The sequence below is a fragment of the Sus scrofa genome, unplaced genomic scaffold (genome assembly GCF_000003025.6).
Source record: "Sus scrofa isolate TJ Tabasco breed Duroc unplaced genomic scaffold, Sscrofa11.1 Contig1206, whole genome shotgun sequence".
Taxonomy (NCBI): Eukaryota; Metazoa; Chordata; class Mammalia; order Artiodactyla; family Suidae; genus Sus; species Sus scrofa.
This window is the reverse complement of record NW_018084833.1, coordinates 902,635-921,065: the sequence shown is the minus strand read 5'-3', so window position 1 is coordinate 921,065 and position 18,431 is coordinate 902,635. Positions and strand designations below refer to the sequence as shown.

Here is an 18,431-nt window from a genome sequence, read left to right as displayed (position 1 = left end):
CACTGTTGCCGAACGTTTATTCAGACCCTGAACAGGTGACCAGTGACACGCAGCTTCCCCGGGCTCATGGCAGCCCGGCCTGCACTGTGACCCTGCTGCCCAGCAGCTCCCAGGGGAGAGAGCTGGGGTGCCCTGGGCAAGGCTGGGCCCCCCCAGGGCTGGCTGGGCACCATGTCCTGCTGACTGTCCCAGGGCCCAGGCCCAGGGAAGCGAGTGGGTGAGGAGGCGGGGCCCCCAGTGTCCTGTGCCCCCTAAGCCAGCCAGGAGATGCCCCTGGCGGCCTAGCGCTGAGTCCCAGCCGTGGGAGGCGGTGCGCGTGTGCGAGTGTGGGGTGGGGGTCAGGCCAGTCCCCCCGCTGTGGCCTCGCTGGACCCCCCTCCTAAGGCATGGCTGTGGCGAGCTTCTCTGTCCCCCAGTGCTGTCCAGGCAGCGCCAACCCGGACACAAAACGAAGGGCCTCTGCGGCGCGCTCGGTGGGTCCCACCGCCTTCAGCGCCTCTGGTTGGCAAACCAGGAAAAGAGGGGGCGCGGGCGTGGGCGTGAGGCCTGATGCACGCGCACCGTGCGCGGCGAGCGCCAGGCTTTGATGGTGGCGTCGTCGCTGGCTGTCAGCAGGAGCTCCTGCTCCTGGGGGCTGAAGACCACCGAGTTGACCACGTCCTGGTGCCGCAGCTTGGCCAGGCAGATGTTGTAGTGGCGGTCCCAGATGTAGCCGTGCCGATCCTCCGCCCCGCTGGGGAGAGTCCAGGGTGAGCCCCAGGGGCCCCGCCCGGCCGCCCGTGCGCCCCGCCCCCCCCGCCCGGCCCCCCCCCCCCCCCTGACCTGGCCACGAAGTCCCTGCTGACGTCCAGGAAGATGAAGAAGCACTCGTCGTTGGGCGTGTAGGCGCGGTGGGCGCGCAGGGCCCGCTTCACCTCCCGCATGGTCTTGAGGTCGAACACCAGCAGGTCGATCTCCTCCGCGATGGGAGGCGGCTGCATGGGGTCCGCCACCACCGAGCCGCGGGGCCAGGCACGGCTGTTCACGTACAGGTACCTGCGCGGGGCACGCTGCTCAGTACGCGCCTGGGGGCGCCCCGCCCAGGACGCCCGTGGGGGCCCACCTGTTGTCGGGGGACAGGCCCATGCCGATGATGTGGCCGTGCACGTCGATGACGTGGTCCAGCGCATCGAAGAAGGCGTCGGAGCCCCGGCCCTCGCCCAGCACCGGCCCCGCCGTGGTCATCTGGTGCGGCAGGATCTGCTTGATGCCTGCGGGACGGCGGGTGAGGGCGAGCCTGCAGCCCTGGGGCGGCACCTGGTGCCGGGGAGCTGCCTGCCGGCGCGCCCCGGGGCCGGGCTGGCGCGGGGCCCCCAGGACCAACGGCGGGACCCTGCCACCCAGGGACTCTGCCCCGCCCCGGGCAGCCGCGCCTCAGGCCCCTTACCGATCTGGTGCGGCGAGTAGGTGAGGCAGCCGGTGGTGAAGACGAGGAGTTTGTTGCCCACGAAGGCCGAGCCGCGCTCGGGGGCTTCGTGCGGCCCTGGGCCAGCAGCTCGGCCACCTTGGTCTCCAGCGCTCGCTCGGACAGCGGGGGCTGCGCCTGGCCCTCCAGGAGGCCATCCAGGAGGCGCCGCAAGCCCTTGGTGCGGGCCGGGCCCGGGCTGGCCGCCTCGTCCTCGCCGTCGTCGCTGCTGCCGCCCAGGTCAAAGACGCGGCTGGGGGCTGCGCCGGGGGCGTCGGCGTCCAGCAGGAGGTCGGGGCTGTCAAAACGGCTGCAGTCGGCCACCATGACGGTGCGGATGGTGCTGGCGTTGAGATTCTGGATCTTGAAAAGCCGCTTCACCACGTTCACGTTCTCCGACTCCACGTCCTGGGGGCGGGAACGCGGCGGTGGGCACGGGCTGCGGGGGCGCAGCCAACAGGCCACAGGGCCCGCCCGCCCGCACCTGGAAGGCGTTGTTGAGCCAGAGCACCGAGCACGACGTGATGTCGCCGATGCGGTGCAGGTTCCCCGAGATCAAGCTCGTGTCCGTGAGCCAGCAGCCAAACACGTCGTAGGGCTTGTTGCGCACGCGGGACAGCAGCGCGAAGTTGTCTGAGAGGGAGCAGCGGGATGGGGTAGGGCTGGCGGGGCGGGGCCTCCGGGAGGGCAAGGGGCGGAGCCTCCGGGAGGGCAAGGGCGGGGCGGGGCGGGGCGGGGCCGGGAGGGCCGACCACCCCCGCCCGCTCTCACCTAGGCTGATGACCGCGATCTCCCCCGAGGAGGAGTTGTGGGGCCCCAGGAACACCCCCGACGCCAGCAGCAGCGAGTCGTCCTGGTTGAACTGGGAGAACTGGGTGTAGCTCCAGTTGTAGGGCCGCATGTCCGCGCTGTGCAGCAGCGAGATGGTCAGGTCGTTGTTCCAGATCTGCGTGGAGGGCCGAGTCGGTGGGCCTCGTGGACCCCCGCCCTGCCTGGGGCCCCCGGGGCCCCTCCCCCGGCCGGCTGAGCCGCCATCGGGTTAGGGCTCCGTCTTCGTGCTGGCTCTGTCTGGAGTGGCTTCGGCCAGGACCCTCCCTCTGCTGGCATATGGGCAGTCCAACCCCAGCCTCCGAGCCTGGGTGGTCCAGGTCCCCGCCCTCCCCATGCGGATGCGGCCCACTGGGCCACCTGTCACCTCTGGCCTGGCGTTCTCTTCCCACCTTCACGGTGCAGTCCTTGGAGCAGGAGGCAAACTGATAGCCCGAGTGGGAGAAGCTGAGGTGCAGGACCTGGTCCGTGTGCTCGGTGAGCGTCTGCACCTCCACGCAGGGCACCCTGTCATAGAGCCGCCGGAACTCCTCGTACCAGGACGTGGCCGCTGTGGGGGGGTCACACTGGAGCCCCAAGCCTCGGAGGCCAGGGCGCCCACCCTGCCCACCCTTTGGCCTCCCTACCAGGCCCTACGCTTTGAGGCGTGGTCCGGCTGCCCCTGACCACGGAAGGACCAGTGGGCTTCCGGGCCAGCGCAGGTGCTGACCTGGGTGTCGGGGCACGTCGCGGGCCACCTGGTAGTAGCGGTAGAACTGCTCCCTCCATAGGAACTCGTCCCGGGACACGGCCTGCCATTGGCGGCACACCAGCCCGGCGGCCAGCACGTCGGCTGGGCCCAAGCTCAGGAAGATCTGGTAAACGAGGCTGTCGGGGAGCAGGGGTGTGCCCCCCTCGTCCATCGTGACATTCTGCCCAGGCGGCCCTGAAACCAACGTACAGTCCCCTTAGCCACCAGTTGGAGGGCACAGGCCTCTCTCCCACCAACTGCCCTGCTGGGAATTCCATTGGACTGAGCGTGTGCGGAGGGCTGGCTGGCACCGCCCGGCTCTGGCCAAAGATCCAAGAGGTTCACTAAGCCCCCCGGGACGGACATGCTCCTGGGCCTCTCACGCTCCTGAGGGCCTCCTGCGAGGCCCAGTGATGCGCTGGCGCAGGCACCTTCCAGGTGGGCAGCAGACACCCTCCAGGCCTGGTCCAGCAAGTTCCCCTCCTCAGGGCACAGGCCTTCTGGGCACGGCCCTCTGACCTCCCCGGCAGGATCCCAGGGAACTATCTGGTTGTTACGGCTGGTGACCGCTCCAAGGCCAAGAAACAAAGGGTCAGTGACCGCCACGCACCCTGTCACTCTGACCTTGCCACCCCAGACTTTGGAGCTGTCAGCATGGGACAGAGGTCCTCTGGAGAAAAGACTTGGGGCCGGCAGGGCAAGGGCCAGCCCGCCCGCCACAGATGCGCCCAGGGACACCCGCCGGCCCTGACCTCTGCCCTGTGGCCTAGGGGAGCCCTGCCTGGCCGGCAGCCGGCCGCTGTGACCACCGCCTGGCGATTTGGGGGCGGGGCGGGGGCGGGGCCGCCTAGCACCCCCTCCCACCCTCCTTCCGAGGGGCTGCAGGGGCGGGGCCTCGGCTCGGCCCACAGTCCCGGCGCCCACGGACTACCTCGGCAACTCATTCATTGGCCGAGGGCGCGGCTGGGGCCGGGGCCCGGGGGTGCGGGCCTGGGATCAGGGCCCAGTGGGTGACGCTCCCCTAGGCCGAGGGGCTGGGGTCCGGGCCGGGGTCCGGACACAGCCGGCGATGATGCTTCCCGGGCCGGGCGCACTCACCGCGGCCGCCTCCGCCCGGCTGCGCTGCCCCCGCCCCGGTGCCCAGTCTCGACCGGTGGACCCTCTTCCGCCCCCCGTCGCCTCTCTGGCCGCCGAGTCTCTATGATGGAGCCCGCCAGTCCGACGCCCCGAGCCCCGAGGCATCGATGGCAGCGGAGGCCTGAGCTGGGAACCCGCGTCCCCTGCTCCTGCGCTTGCGCGTCAGGCCCCGCGCGCTGGGCGGAGCTGCTTCGGGCGCCTCTGCGTTCTCGGTCTCGCCCGAAACAACGCCCCTGGCGGCCGGGAGGGGCGGCGGCCGCGCGCCGGGGCCCGTGGGCGGGGCTGTGCACGAGGCTCACGGGCTTGGGTTCGAGCCCCGGCTCTGGCCCCGGCCCTCCCCGATGTCCCCCCCACCCCGAGTAAACGGCGTCAGGAACTGTGTTCTTGGCCAGGGGATAAGACCAGTTCCTACTTCCGGGAGCTGCTGGCACTTTAAGGGAGATCAGTGTGCACATGGATGACACCAGCCACAGTGGAAATCAGGCGGGGACTTGGGGACAGGGAGCGCGAGGTCAACTCGGACTTTGCACACAGGGCATGGTGACACGGCCCTGCCGGGAAGTGCAGGGTCGAGGTCAGATGTCCAGGGCGAGGCTGAGTTCATGAGGAGCCTGGGGCGGGGGTGGGGGTGGGGGACCCTGTCCCAGGGCAGGGGTTTGGGGAGGCAGAAGGACACACGAGGACTTCCTGGGCTGGGCTGCTGGGCAGCACTGGCCGGTGGACTCTGACCTGGGACTCGATCGTCCTGCTCTCTGTCTCCACCGGTCCTGTCGCCGTTGCCGCCGTGGCCATGCTGGTCCCCAGGGCTGCACCCCTCTTGACGCTGCTCCTGGCCACGGGCTCCTTGGGCCAGAGGGCTCAGAGACCCCCTCGACGCCCATCCCCCATCAGCACCATCCAGCCCAAGGCCAGCTTTGATGCCCAGCAGGTGGAGTTGGGAGGAGGTGGGGGTAGCAGCTCACCCAGCTTTGCAGCCCCCTTCCCATGTGCCCTCATGTGGTCTCTTCCCCAGTTTGCAGGGACGTGGCTCCTGGTGGCCGTGGCTTCCTCCTGCCGCTTCCTGCAAGAGCAGGGCCACCGGGCTGAGGCCACTTCACTGCACGTGGCTCCTCAGGGTGCAGCCATGGCCGTCAGCACCTTCCGAAAGCTGTGAGTTCCGGCACAGACCCCCGCCCCCACCCCTGCCCCTCCCTCACCCCTGCAGTGGCCTGGACCAGTATCCTGAGAGGCCCCGTCCGGTTTGGGGTCCCCAAGCCTTCTGTGCCTTCCTCCGCCTCCACCCCCAGGGATGGGATCTGCTGGCAGGTGCGGCAGCTCTTCAGAGACACGGGGCTCCCAGGTCGCTTCCTGCTCCAGGGTGAGGCAAGGGCACCCGGGAGGGGTGCAGGGCTGGGGTAGGGGGTGCGCGGCTGACCTGGCTCTGCCCAGCCCGAGGCGCCCGAGGCGCGGTGGATGTGGTCGTTGGGGAGACGGACTACCGGAGCTTTGCCATCCTGTACCTGGAGAGGGCCCGGCAGCTGTCGGTGAAGCTGTACGGTAAAGGCACACGGGGCTGTCCAGGCGAGCCGGGCGACCCCGGATGGACGCAGACCCGTCCCTCTTGCTCCCGCTCTTGTAGATGGGCCCAAATGTGGGGACGGGGAGGGGACCAGGAGGGCCGGGGGCCAGGGGTCAGACTGCAACCCCAGGCACACAGCCCACCCCACCCGCGGGTGCCCAGGAGCCCCATGTGTCCTGCACGCAGCCCGCTCGCTCCCCGTGAGCGAATCAGCCCTGAGTGTCTTTGAGCAGCGGGTCCAGGGGGCCAACCTGACCGAGGACCACATCCTGTTCTTCCCCAAGTACGGTGAGTGTCTCCCAGCGGTCTGCCCTGGCCCCGGGCCCGCCCCTGCCACCCCTGACCCCTGCCTCTGCCCCCAGGCTTCTGCGACGCTGCAGACCAGTTCCACGTCCTGGACGGTGAGTGGGCAGCGCCAGCCGGGCGGTGGGGGGCAGGCGCTCCCCGGCTCCCTCCCTGGCTGAGTCTCACCCGTGCCGCAGAAGCAAAGCAGTGAGGCCGGGGCCTTGCCGCCGAGAGAGAGCCACAAGCTGGAAGTGTGGGCACCCGCCACTCCTGGCCGAGCGGGGGCCTCTCCCATCTGCCCTGGATGCTGCCACCCCCCCACGAGCTCGGGGCGCCACCTTCATTAAACACTGTCGGTCTCAGCCCTGACTTCTTCCTTCCACGCTGGACCCTCAGGGGGCTTGGCCCACCTGTCATCTCGTGGACACGTGGGACTGATTCCTGGGGACAAGACTGATCCCCTGGGGCTGAGTCCACCTTGCCATCTGGCAGCCTGGTGACCCTGAGGGGAGATCATGGGGCGCAGAAAGAGCTGGGGGTCCAGTGCCCCAGCCTGGGGGAAGCAGGCCTGCGGGGGCTGGGGTGAGCACAGCACTCTGGGCGCACAGGGGATGGTCCCCTGGACAGATCGGGTGGCCCCCAGGAGCGCACCCCTAGCATCTGTCCAGAGTCCCCAGCCCCGAGGAACCTCAAGATGGCCTCTGGCCTGGAGAGCAGCCCCTTCTGGGGTGTAGGAGCTCCGAGGTGTGGGGAGAGGCAGGTGGGGCTGAAACCTGTGTCCTCGCCACAACCGCTGCCTGGAGGAGCTTCCGAGACTGTCGGGAAGAGGCCGGGTGACCAGGCAGGGCCACCCCGGCAGACTGTGCCGCCCTTCCGCACACCTGGGTCCCTGCCACCCTGACTGTCCCTCGCCAAGGGCCCCCTGACAGCGGAGAAAACGCCAAAGATCCACAACTGCAGACACCTGGTGTCTGAGACCGAAGGGCGGGGAGCACAAAGCAGACCCCCGTGGGACCCAGCTGTCCCCTCCCCATCTCTGGTCCGGGTCTGCCCAGGGGGTCCCACAAGCGGGAACAGCTGCCTGTGGCTGTGGGAGGGAGGTGCCAGGGTCCCAGTGGCCTTAGCCCCGCCTGCCACCCGCCCAGTTAAAGCGCTGAGAGCATCGTTGGCCAGTCCGACAGCCCTGGGGACGCGGGAGGTGCCGTGCCTGCGCCCTGATGGATCCAAGGACCCCTCACCGCTCCTGAGGGAAGCCGGCTTCCCCCCATCCCTCCCCTGCGGGCCTCCCCCCAGCCCACAGGGCGGCTGCTGGTCAGCCAGTCAGTGCTTCCCCTGGGCCTTGCAGGCCACTGTGCCTGGCACACACTGCCCGGCCAGAGCACAAGGTCCGTGTCCGCCCCACCCCACCCCCCGCATCAGGAGGAGGGCATCCTTCCCGGGAGAACTTGGGGAGGGTTTGTGTGCACGTGGCCCCATGCTGGGCACAGGCTGGGGCTGGAGGCCCAGCTGGCCATCGGCTGGACCAAAGCTGAGCCAGGGAAGGGGCCCAGCCGCCCTGTCTCAGGACCCTCAGCATCTGTCTGATGAGTGTTTCCTGAGGTGCCCACTGCATGCCGGGCTCTGGGCACACAAGTTGGCAGGTCCCTGTCTCTGGGCTTGAGATCCAGGACCCACCACTCCCGACTGTCCGTGAGGCGGAGGGGCACCTGGGAGCCAGACCCCAACCCCAGTCCCCCTGGGTTGCACAGCGGACTGGGCCACCCCAGGTGGACTGTAGGCCACTGAATGGAGGGCCCACTGCCTGGCCCCCCTCCGCAGGCCCACCCACCCCTTGCCACTGGCCCAGTCCAGGCAGGGAGGGGGCATGGGGCTGTCCCTTGGTGCTGGACTCCCAGGAGGGCAGGCAGACAGGCCTGGGGCAGGAGGGGAAGGCAGGGCCCCCGCAGGGCAGAGCTGGCCGCGGAGAGGCCCCCCCCACCCGCCCTGCCTGTGTGCCCCAAACTGAAAGGAGGACGGCTGTTCTGGGGTGCGGGTGGATTCGGGCGGCCGGCCGGGGTCCTCGGATCCCCCCCCTCAGGGCTCCTGGAGAAGGAAGGATCCATCCCGCAGGGCCGAGCGTCGAGGGGCTGCGCCAGAGGCCCCCCGAGTGGTCACCAGCCGCAGAGGAGCCAGCCTCCGCGCCCAACTAGTCCTCCCAGTTGGCTCCTTACACGGGGGTGGGAGGTGCTCGCAGAGGGCTGCTATCGTGATACGTTTTATTTTTGCAAAAATATTTAATGAGCCCTCGTTAAATGTTCAACAACTATGTGAAACAGTTGTAGCTCTGGGTGAGTCATTTTACATAATCAATGTATGGATTATAAATTGGGCTTTGCGGAGTTTCCACTGTGGCTCCCCAGGTGAAGAACCAGCTAGAATCCGAGAGGACTCAGTTTGATCCTTGGCCTTGCTCAGTGGGTTAAGGATCCAGTGTGGCCACAAGCTGTGGTGTAGGTTGCAGATGAGGCTCAGATCTGGTGTTGCTGGGCGTGCGGTGCAGGCCGGCGGCTACAGCCCTGATTCGACCTCTAGCCTGGGAACCTCCATATGCCGCAGGCGTGGCCCTACAAAGACAAATAAATGAATAAATAAAAATAATAAGTTGGGTTTTCCTTTTAATTATAATAGGTGGTTTTTAAATACCTTAGAAGAAAAAAAAAAAAGCCTTTAAAAATCTACGGAAACTAGACTGGCAGTCTAACTCTGTAACTGGCAGTCCTGTTGGATGCCTGCCGGGGCCAAGGACCTCTGACCTGGAGTCCTCTGGCTTCACCCAGATACAGGGCTGTTGTGTCCCAGGCCCCCAAGCCTGTTGTCCCAGACGCAGTCCCATCTCTGGCCCCGGTGCAGGACACCAGGCGCTGGGCACACTCCCTGCCCACACGGGAGCTCCAGGGGACAGGTGGGCCTGGCCCCTGCAAGGGGGGTCAGGGCGGGACATCGCTCACTGCAGAGGGGCCCTCAGCTCGTGGTCATCCTCTGTCTCCAGCTCCCACTTAGCGCTGCTGCTGCACCATAGGGTGGATCAAATGGGGCTGGGCGGGCGGGGGCACAGTGCCAGCGGTGGGGAAGCCCCGGGCCTAGGCCCCTGCTCAGGCCCTGCCCCGCCTCCGCTGCCGCAGGACGTTTGCCTGCCTGTGCTGAGGCGGGAAGGCTGCGTGGCCAGAGGGCCCTGGGGTACCTGTGAGGGGCTGGCTCCCACTCTGACAGCTGCCACTGCTGCCCCGGGGCTCCCCAGCGCACCCTGAGCCAAGGCAGCGCCCGGAAGGAGCTGTCACCAAGCGAGGCTGGGTCTCCCCCAGCAGGGAGTCCAGGCGCCTGGGGGCTGATTCAGGTGAGTCCTCAGGTGGGGTTGGGATCAGACGGATGGTCAGGGCACGGTTGGCGCCTGCGGCAGGAACAGGGAGGCCAGGCGCTTGGGGGGTCTGGGAGCCACTGCCCCAGCTGCCGGCCGAGACGGATGGGTCCTTTGGGAAGTTCAGGGAGACCCAGCAGGTCCTTTGTGACTCCTCTCGCTGCAGCCGGAGCCTCTGGAAATGGGGGAGCTGGGCTGACGAGCTGGGCACAGGGAGTTCAAGGCACTGGGGCTCAGGTTCCCAGACTCCCGGCCCTCCTCCTGCCCTGGGGCTGCCGCTGAGCAGAGGGGCCTTGGTGACCAGGCATCTGGCAGCGGGAGACGCTCCTGGGGGAGGGAGGGCCCCGGTGAAGGCCAGGCCCCTCCCAGAGGAGAGGGAGGCCTGGCACAGAGCCAGGCTCTGAGGCCCTTGGCCTTGGAGGGCCAGAGCTCCTGGTCAGGACAGGCTGCCCCAGGCCAAGGGCGGGAGGAGGTGGCCCAGGACAGCTCTCAGGTCAGGTACAGGCGCTTCTCTCTGTCAGGGGAGCTCAGCATCCACGCTTTCTCCCCTCCCGCCCCCGGGGCTCGCACCCTCCCCGACTGTCCTCCAGCCCCCAGGCCCATGTGTGGGTGCCCCACCCCTGCTAGGCTGCGCTTCCCTGTCCCGCCCTCCCTCTGGCAGGACCCACCCCCGTGGGTTTTGACCGCAGATCCCCGCCCCCCCCTCCACCCTTCGGCTCCAGGGACTTGGGGGTCAGCGTGGGGGCTGGCAGGCCCAGGCTCTGCACGGTGTTCCCGCGGTGGGAACACCGGGGCCCCGGCCCCTGGGGGCTGGGAAAATCACGCTCTCTGCCTGGAGCAGAGTGTTCTGTCTTGCAGGGGTGCAGCCGGGGCAGGGCTGATGGGGAGGTACCCCAGGCTTCTGCCCTCAGCGCGGGGCCCCTGGGAGGGGGGCCAGAGGGGTGCAGAGCCCAGGCCTCAGGAATCAGAAGGGCCCAGCAGGCCCCACCTGCCCCCCTTCCCACCCTCCCCGGGCTGGGTCCCAGCATCCCCCATCTGGGGAGGGCCCCGCCCCTGCCCAGCCCACCCTCAGGCCCTCTGCACCCACCTGTCCTCCTGCCCGCCCTGAGGAGGAGGGCGCCGGGGGCACGCCCCAGGGAGGGCACCTGCCAGGAAGGTGCATAAAGGGGTGAACCTCTGAGTCAGAAGCGCCAGTGGCTGCTTCCCGCTCTGTCCCCGGCCGGATGGGGCCTTGGTGGGCCCTGTGGGTGCTGCTCTCCCTGCCGAAAGCCCTGAGGGGCCAGGTGACCCCCCAGACAGCCCTCAGCTCGGTTTTGCAGACCTTCCAGAAAGATCAGGTCAGGGGCTGGGAGGGCGGGGGCGGCCGGGTGAGGGAGAGCGGAGAGCCGTGCCAGCCGGCTTGGCATCCTCACCACGGAGACGCCGCCCTCCAGCGGAAGAGGCCCCATTCCGTCTATGGTCCCTGCCGGTCCCTGTGAAGGGACACAGCCCTGGCTCCTCTGCACAGAGGCTGAGGCCCAGAGAAGCCGGCCCCGAGCCAGAATCTCCGCTCCTGCCGGACGCTGGGTGGCGGCCAGGGGGACTGAGGCAGGGGCATCTCAGAGCACTTGCCTGCCGTGGGGGCTGGGGGTCCCGGGCCGTCCTGGACTCTGCCACCCCCAATCCCTTGCAGTTCCAGGGGGAGTGGATTGTCCTGGCTCTGGCAGGCAGCACCCACAAGACGGCAGACAGGTCTCTGCTGAGCCCTTTCACGGCAACGTTTGTCCAAAATCAGAACGACCGCTGGGAGGTGTCGTACGCTATGATCCGGTGAGTAAGGACCCGGGCCGGTAACCCCTGGAAGCCAGTGGCTTTGTGACCCTCGCGTACCCTGGGTCCGGGCCCCGCTCTCCCAAGGCCTTACTCTTAATGTGACGCTCAGCACAGGCTGCTAATGACCCAACCCAGGCACATCCACAAAAGAGAGGAAGCACTGACTAGATCCCGGCCGCCTTGGAAGAGCCCAAGGCTGGTGGATTTCAGGTACAGCTAGATCCAGGAGCTGAAATACTGTGATCAAGGCCCCATCACAGAGGGCCTTCCTTCTCCTTCTCTCAGCTCTGCCCCCCCAGACTTCTGTTCAGGCAGGTTCTCATCTCATAGGGATACCGATATCCTTCTCGGGGTCCCAATTCTGGAAAAGAGGAACGATCCAGGCTGCATCGGCAATGACGTTCGATTGGCTCCTCCTGAGTTGTGTGCTCCCCTTGGAGCAGTCACTGCCTCCAGGGTGACACGCACTCTGGTGTGGGCTGGGGGACTGGTTGGGGAGAAGTGGGGAGCCTGGATGGGCTTCCCTGGGGCCCCCTGGGGTGCCACAGCCTCTTTGGGGTGCGAATGCCCCCCGAGGGTCCTTCCCCGCCTGTCGCCTCCCGCAGGCTCTGTGGCCTCCTCGCCACCCTCCAGAGACCCCTTTGCTTAGGCTCTTCAATTCCTAGTAAAACGAGTCAGGAATTTCAAGGAAGGTGGCTTGTGGACCAGGGCAGCTTCTGGAGACCAAGCAGGACATAGTCCAGCCTCTGTGCGATGACACTCAGTGCCCCACTGGGGCCGCCAAGCCGCCTGTGCAGGCTCGGCTACAGGGTGCCTGGGGCCTGGGAAGCCTGGGGGCATCTGACTGCCCCCTCCTGCTCCCTCTGTGGGCTGGTTAACCGGGGGCAGGGACCCAGGGCAGAGGTAGCCACCAGACACCTTGCAGGCCTCTCCCGCCCCCGCCCCTGACCTACGGGGCAGGCTGCACGTCTTCTGGAACAAGTGAGTTCACTGGGGTCTGAGGAGCTACCCTCTGCTCCCCCGGCCACGTCCGGGCGTTGGTGGCGTGCTGGCCGCCTAGCACCCCTGCTGGGGACATCACGGCCCAGGAAAGGCTCTTCTTGCACATCGGGGTGCATTTGGGGTCTGGCTCCAGGCTGAGGAGTGGTCGGCGGAGGGGGCGCTGCGCAGGGGGAGCTCGCAGGCGTGCCTCTGAGGGCCGCAGGGCACAGACGCCCCTTCTTGGGGAGGCCAACCCCCCAGCCCACCTGCCTCTCCCTGCGGGCTCTCCTGGCGATGGCCCCCATAAAAGGCCACCAAGGCTGAGACCCAGCAGGTTCCGGAACCTTCCTCTCCTGCCCCGCCCCCAACAGGAGCAAGCGCTGTGTCACCTGGTCTTACGTGCTGATTTCTGAGACCCAGGTTGGGAAATTCTCGGTGGTCCACAGTGGAGGTGAGAGGCGCGAGGAGGGGAGGCTGCTGGGGTGCCGGCAGGAGGCCCTGACGCGGTGGCCGCCTCCCCAGGGTCCCAGGCAGACCAGGAGGAGGTCCGGGTGTACGACACGGACTACGCCTCCTTCGCCCTCCTGCTCTCCAGGAGAAATTCAGGCAGCCAGAGCATCCTCAGGGTCAGCCTGCTCTGTGAGTGCACCCCCCCCGGGGGGGGCCGCGCTCAGGTCGGGGGTGGGGCCGGGAGAAGGGCCTCCGGGGCACCCGTCGCTCGCCACCCGCCCCAGCCGGCGGCTGAAGGCCCCGCCGTGTCCCTTGGGCTCCAGGCAGAGCGTGGGCCATAAAGCCCCAGGTGCTCCGTAGATTTGTCTGCCTGGTCCAAGCCCAGGGCCTCGCGGACCACCACATCGTCTTCCCAGACCTGTCAGGTAAGGCGCTCGGCTGGCCTGGGGACGGGACCCAGGGTGGGACCTGCCGCTGGGCCTCAGGAGTCCTGCGGAAGCCCTGTGGGTGGCTCAGCCCGTGCTCAGGGCCCAAGCGGGGGGTCCCAGCATCCCCAAGTGTTCGGCCCGAGCCCAAACTAGGGTTCTCGCAGCTCCTTGACCCCCTCCCCCTCCTGGGTCCCCTGCTTGCGGCCACCCCCTCCCACGCCCAGGTCCCCCCGCCCGGGCCACCCCCTCCCTTTCCTCCAGGAGCGTTTCTTTCCCGCTTCTGTCCCGCACACATGCACAACCACGCAGATGCCCAGAGCTCACACACCAGCATTTTTCACTTACACAGCCGTGCACACACACGTGTGCACAGGGAGGATACACTCAGGTGCACAACACTCATGAGGACATGCACATTTGCACACCTGCACACCCTCGCACTTCCACCCTGCCCGGCCATCTGGGTCTGCAGTGGGTCTGGGAGCTGCTGCGGCGCCTCCCGAGGAGCCCGGGCGAGGGCAGGGCAGCGCCCAGAGTCCAGGTCCCTCCGCTGAGCCCCTGGAGCGGCTGCAAAGCCCCCTCCTTCTCCTGCTGCCCCTCCTCCCGTGTGCATGCACATGTGCGTGTGCGTGTGCGCACAATCTCCCTCCTGCTCCGTCTCCATCCTCCATCCCACGGCTCCGGCTCTCTCACCAGACTTCCTCATCCGTCCAGATTCCTGCTGATGGACGGACTCGCTCTCCCGAGCCGGGCCCTGCCTCGCTGCCCCCTTCTCCCTCCGCTCTCAGCATAAAATAAACGCACTGTTGGGATCCAGGGGTGTGAGCAACCATGACCTTGGGGAGGCAGGGCACACAGAGTGGGGGACCCATTGGCCCCATGGGGCCAGGACCGCCCTCTGAGCACCCACGCCCATCCCCAGCCCACCAGGCCTGGCCTCACGCTCGTCCTGGGTGTGCGCACCTGTGTGTCTTTGCATGTTGTTGTGGGTTTTACACAAGGTCGTTACCAGAACAAGGCCCCTCGCGCCACTCCCCCTGGGCCATCTGCCGGGTGACTTTGCAGACCCCCCCACCCCCCAGAACACGAGGAGGAGCCAACGCAGATGCCCCAGCCTGGGGAGGGGAGAGGGGCTTACCGCCAGTGGGGAAGCGGCGACAAGGGGCCCATGTCTGACCCCGCGACCCCGCCGGTGAAAGGACACCTCAGATACTGACAGCTGCGAGCTGCAACACCAAGCCCAATGGAAGCACGCGGACGCCACACCACCCGCCGGCAGGAGCGGCTTCCCGACTGCCCTCCCCTCCTGCGCCTCCGCCGACCTCGGCCCCATGGAGCTCCCGGCAGGGAGGGCTAGGGTGCGCCCACGTGGGACAACGGGCATCCAGGGTCCCTGCTCCGCTCTCGGTCTCCCTAGGAGGGCGTTGGGCTGGGGCCTCGTTAGGATCTCTCTGAGGGCAGCCCTCCCCGAGTCCCCTGGCCCTGGTCCACCGAGCAGGTGGCAGCAGAAACCAGGCAGATGCTGGACGTGGAGACTTCCCTGTTGATCCCAATAGGACTGACCCCGTAACAGACCCAAGCGGTACTGTGCGCAGCGCCTGCTGCCGTCACCGTTCACGGTTCCGTCGTGTATCTGACTCTCCAACAGCACAAGCTGCCAAAGCACAGGGCTGCTCTGATCACTACTTAGTCTCAAACTCCAGAGGCACCTGTCGCCTCTGTGGACGCCTATCTGCTGAATGAGGAAAGGGTGGACAGTGGGTGGACGTGTGGATGACGGATGGAGGGATGGATGGAGGGGTGGATGGAGAGATGGTTGGAGGGATGATGGATGGATGGATGGCGGGATGGCGGGATGATGGATGGAGGGATGGAGAGAGGGATGATGGATGGATGGAGGGGTGGATGGAGAGATGAAAGGATGGATGGATGGTGGGTGGAAGGATGGATGGATGGAGGGAGGGATGGATGAAGAGATGGCGGGATGATGGATAGAGGGATGGAGGAGGGAGGGATGGATGAAGAATGGCGGGATGATGGATGGAGGGAGGGAGGGATGGAGGAGGGCGGGATGATGGACGGAGGGTGGAGGATGGAAGAATGGAGGATGGGTGGATGGTGAGGGGACAGAGATGCAGGCAGGGGTGAAGGTGGCTGTGTCTTTGTGGCACGGGGGCCAGGCAGAGCAGGAGCAGGAAGGGTTTCCCATCACGGAGGCTCAGCCCAGAGGCCGATGGCTGGAGAAAGAGCGTGGGTGGGGGTGGCCCTGCCCACTCTCCTCCTGTCCACCCGTGGGCCTTCGGGGGCCCTGCTGGCCTGGATCCAGCAGCCAGAGTGGGTCCCTTACCTTGGCCGCAGTGGAGCCCTGTCAGGGCCTCGCCTCCCTCAGGGCAGGGTCAGGGGAGGGATCGTCCATGGCCCCGGGCTGGCTTTGTCCCTTTGGTGCCCACCGGACTTCCAGGGGGTGGGGCTGTCCCCAAAGACTGCCCGCCGCTGTCCAGCTCTGCCCTGGCCACACGGAACCCTGTGTCTGTGACAGTGATATTGGTGGGCCAGCCGCCTGGGACAGAGGCCAAGGTGGCTCGCACATCTGAGAGCTGGGCCATGTGGAAGCGGCCCGAGCCCCTGGTGTGTGTGTCCTCTTTGGCTCTTATTTAGCCACACCCCTTCCCACCCGTGCCCTGCCCTGGGCACCCTCTCCAGGCAAGAACAGCTGAGGTGGGCAGGGGACAGGGGCTCAGTTCCTGAGGGGCCGGAGCTGGGGCTGGGCAGAGAGGGACACCCTATGTGGCACCGGGGGATGGACAGAGGTGCCCGACTCTGAGCTGCCCAGGCCTGCAGGCACAGGGACGAGGTCCCCACCCCCAGGATAGGCAGCACCTGGGACCCTGCCCCCGGCCCCTGACCACCGGCCCTCCTATCTGGCCCTGTCCTCGAGGGCAGGGGCCACTGCCTTTCCCAGTTGGGGGGGCGGGCCCCGGCCCAGCAGGTCCAGGTGGTTTCGTCTTGACCAAAGTCAGTGTCAGTACAGCCCCGCGCTCCACCCCTCCTGGCCCAAGTGGTGTTTTGTCCCTTGCGGTTGTATTTATTTTTTTAAAGTGTTAACTTTGTTTTTAGTTTCTTAGGATTTTGTTGTTAATGTATGGCCTGAGTGTTGCCACAGCTGTCCTGCGGCCTGCTGCCCAGGACACTGCCTCGCCCGGCCCACTGGCAGCCTCTCTCTGAGCCTGGCTGGACAGCGGCCCTCCCCCGCTCTGGGCAGCCAGTTACCCGCTGGCCCCCAGGATGAAACCTGAAACCCCACCTTCTGCCCACCCACGGACAGATAGAAACCCTGCAGTCAAAACGGTGGGGGCCCTGGGGCCAAGGACACGGGCGGGATCTGCTGAGACACCAGGAGCCCCCACCCCTGGTGGGCTCAGCCCCTGAGGTCAAGTGTGGCCGCTGTGTGACAGGAGGGATGGGCGTGGTGAGGGCCCCAGACCGTGTCCCCCCGCGGTGCTAACCCAGCTGGCCTGGGCCAGGGAACGAGGGGGGCCCTGCCCGAGCTGTGGCTGCGGCCTTGGTGGGGACAGAGTTCAGGAGACCTCTGGCCAGCGCAGTTCTGTGTTCATCCTGGTCTCTGGGGCCCCTGACGATGGTGACATGGACGGGAGGACAGAGCTGGTCTGGTGGACGCGGTGACCGTCCAGGGCCGGAGAGACGGCCCCAGCCCTTGGGACCATTTCGGGGAGAGGCCGTACCCAAGGGATGGCCCTGAGGTCTCGGGACCTTTGGGGCCCAGTCTGTCGGCGTTGCTGGGGTTGGACACTGCGTGGTGGGGACCAGCAGGGCAGCCGGAGGGGCACTGCAGACCTGTGGGAGTGGAGACAGAGGGCCCCTGGGCTCTGGTCTCCGTGGGGCCAGGCCTGGGCAGCCGCGGGACCCCAGGGGGGGTCTGACCAGCCCCTTCCTTCCCTGGTGAGACGCTAGGGTTCCCTGGGGCTGTCGTGGGGTGGGGGGTGCTGAGACATGGTCCTGCCGCCTCGGCTTTGCCGGGGCCTCCTGCACACGTGTCACACGCCCACCACACGCAGAGACACCAGGGGCACGCGCAGCCACCGCACATGTGCCCACACGGCCTGTGTCCTGGGTAACTTGGAGCCCCCGCTGTGAGGGACACAGCCGCTGTCCCCCTCCCGCCCGCCCCCCACCCCTTCGGCCCCAGAGCTGCTTCAAGGACGCAGCGCAGATGCCGTGGTGGGTGCCTGGCTCTGCGGCTCCAGACGAGCCTCGGCTCCAGACGAGACTTGCGAGGAAGTCCCCCTGCTTGTGAAGCCTGCTGACCTGGAGGGCCTGGCCCCTGGGCTGCGGGCCAGTGTCGGGTTTCACCGTCCAGGCCTGTGAACGGCCCCGGGCCGCCGCATCGCCCGGCGCAGAAGTGAAGGAGCGTCGGACCCACGCTGCCACGTGGGTGAACCTCGAGGATGGTGGGTGACAGAAGCCAGCTGCAGAAGGCCACATGCTGAACGGCTCCATTTGTAGGAAACGTCCAGAGCAGGCAGGGCCACAGACACAGAGCGCAGAGCCGGGGGTGGGGGGTTAGGAACCCCAAAATAGCTTCACGGGGGCCCTGGTCTCAGCAAGAGCGAGGCTGGATTCGAGGGAGCGCTCAGTGATGCAGCCACCGCGCCTGCGCCTGTTGAGGACGCCTGCAGAGAGGGGTCCAGAGGTCTCGGAGGTCCAGGATGGGGAGCGCGCCGAGGGGCTGGGAAGGCGGTGCCCGGGGAGGAGGGCGCCCGCCCCCGCGCCACCTCCCCTGGGCTGTTTCTGCCTCTACGGGAAACTGGAAGCGGCAAGGAAGCCGTTTTCCTCGGGTCTTGCTGTGCACTCTTCCAGCAAATACCCAGCCTGGCGTTCCTGCTTGATGCAACAGCATGTGCGGTGTATGCAGAGCACGGCGGCAAGGTTCCATCCCTGGCCCAGAACAGCGGGCTAAGGGTCCGCGTGGCCACAGCTACGGTGTCAGAGCTGCGGTGTGGGTGGCAGCTGCGGCTCAGATCTGATATCTGGCCCTGGGGAATCGGCGGTGGGTGGGCCGAAAAAGAGGAAAAGATTCTGAGCCTGAGAAGGGGGCCTCGGGAGCCCTCGACTCCTAGTTGGTTGGAGAAGCAGTGGCGTCGGATGCAAGAGCTGAAGTGGGACCGGGGCCTCAACCCGACGGTCGGCTCTGACTCCAGGTGGTTCGCGTCAGATTTTGTTGCTGAGCCATGACGGGAACTCCTTATAAGTCCAATATTAAAGAAATAAGGAGTTCCCGTCGTGGCGCAGTGGTTAACGAATCCGACTAGGAACCATGAGGTTGCGGGTTCGATCCCTGCCCTTGCTCAGTGGGTTAACGATCC

The 18,431-nt window shown here is 67.1% G+C and overlaps 3 protein-coding genes across 7 annotated transcripts; 2 read left to right on the top strand and 1 right to left on the bottom strand.

Moving 5' to 3' along the window:
• FBXW5 (F-box and WD repeat domain containing 5) lies at positions 1-3,648 on the bottom strand. Its single transcript, XM_021081035.1, is given in 10 exon segments — positions 1-733; positions 823-1,035; positions 1,103-1,250; positions 1,427-1,504; positions 1,507-1,852; positions 1,929-2,077; positions 2,216-2,390; positions 2,665-2,822; positions 2,982-3,197; positions 3,627-3,648. Coding segments are annotated over 9 exon segments (1,704 nt in total). The 5' UTR covers positions 3,175-3,197; positions 3,627-3,648; the 3' UTR covers positions 1-489.
• Positions 3,649-4,487: 839 nt separating this feature from the next.
• Positions 4,488-6,344, top strand: C8G (complement C8 gamma chain). 5 transcript variants are annotated; one of them, XM_013989048.2, is made up of 7 exons: positions 4,517-5,067; positions 5,152-5,288; positions 5,426-5,496; positions 5,568-5,675; positions 5,860-5,985; positions 6,060-6,098; positions 6,180-6,344. In XM_013989048.2, exons 1-7 carry the CDS (start codon positions 4,930-4,932, stop codon positions 6,191-6,193), a joined length of 633 nt encoding a protein of 210 aa, XP_013844502.1. In that variant the 5' UTR covers positions 4,517-4,929; the 3' UTR covers positions 6,194-6,344.
• A 2,429-nt stretch (positions 6,345-8,773) lies between these two features.
• On the top strand, positions 8,774-13,861 carry LCN12 (lipocalin 12; the record flags this gene model as incomplete). Its single annotated transcript, XM_021081249.1, has 7 exons — positions 8,774-8,923; positions 9,260-9,355; positions 11,049-11,185; positions 12,541-12,620; positions 12,692-12,808; positions 12,943-13,044; positions 13,744-13,861. Coding segments are annotated over 7 exons (711 nt in total), but the record flags the coding sequence as incomplete, so codon positions are not given.
• Between the last annotated feature and the right edge of the window lie 4,570 nt (positions 13,862-18,431).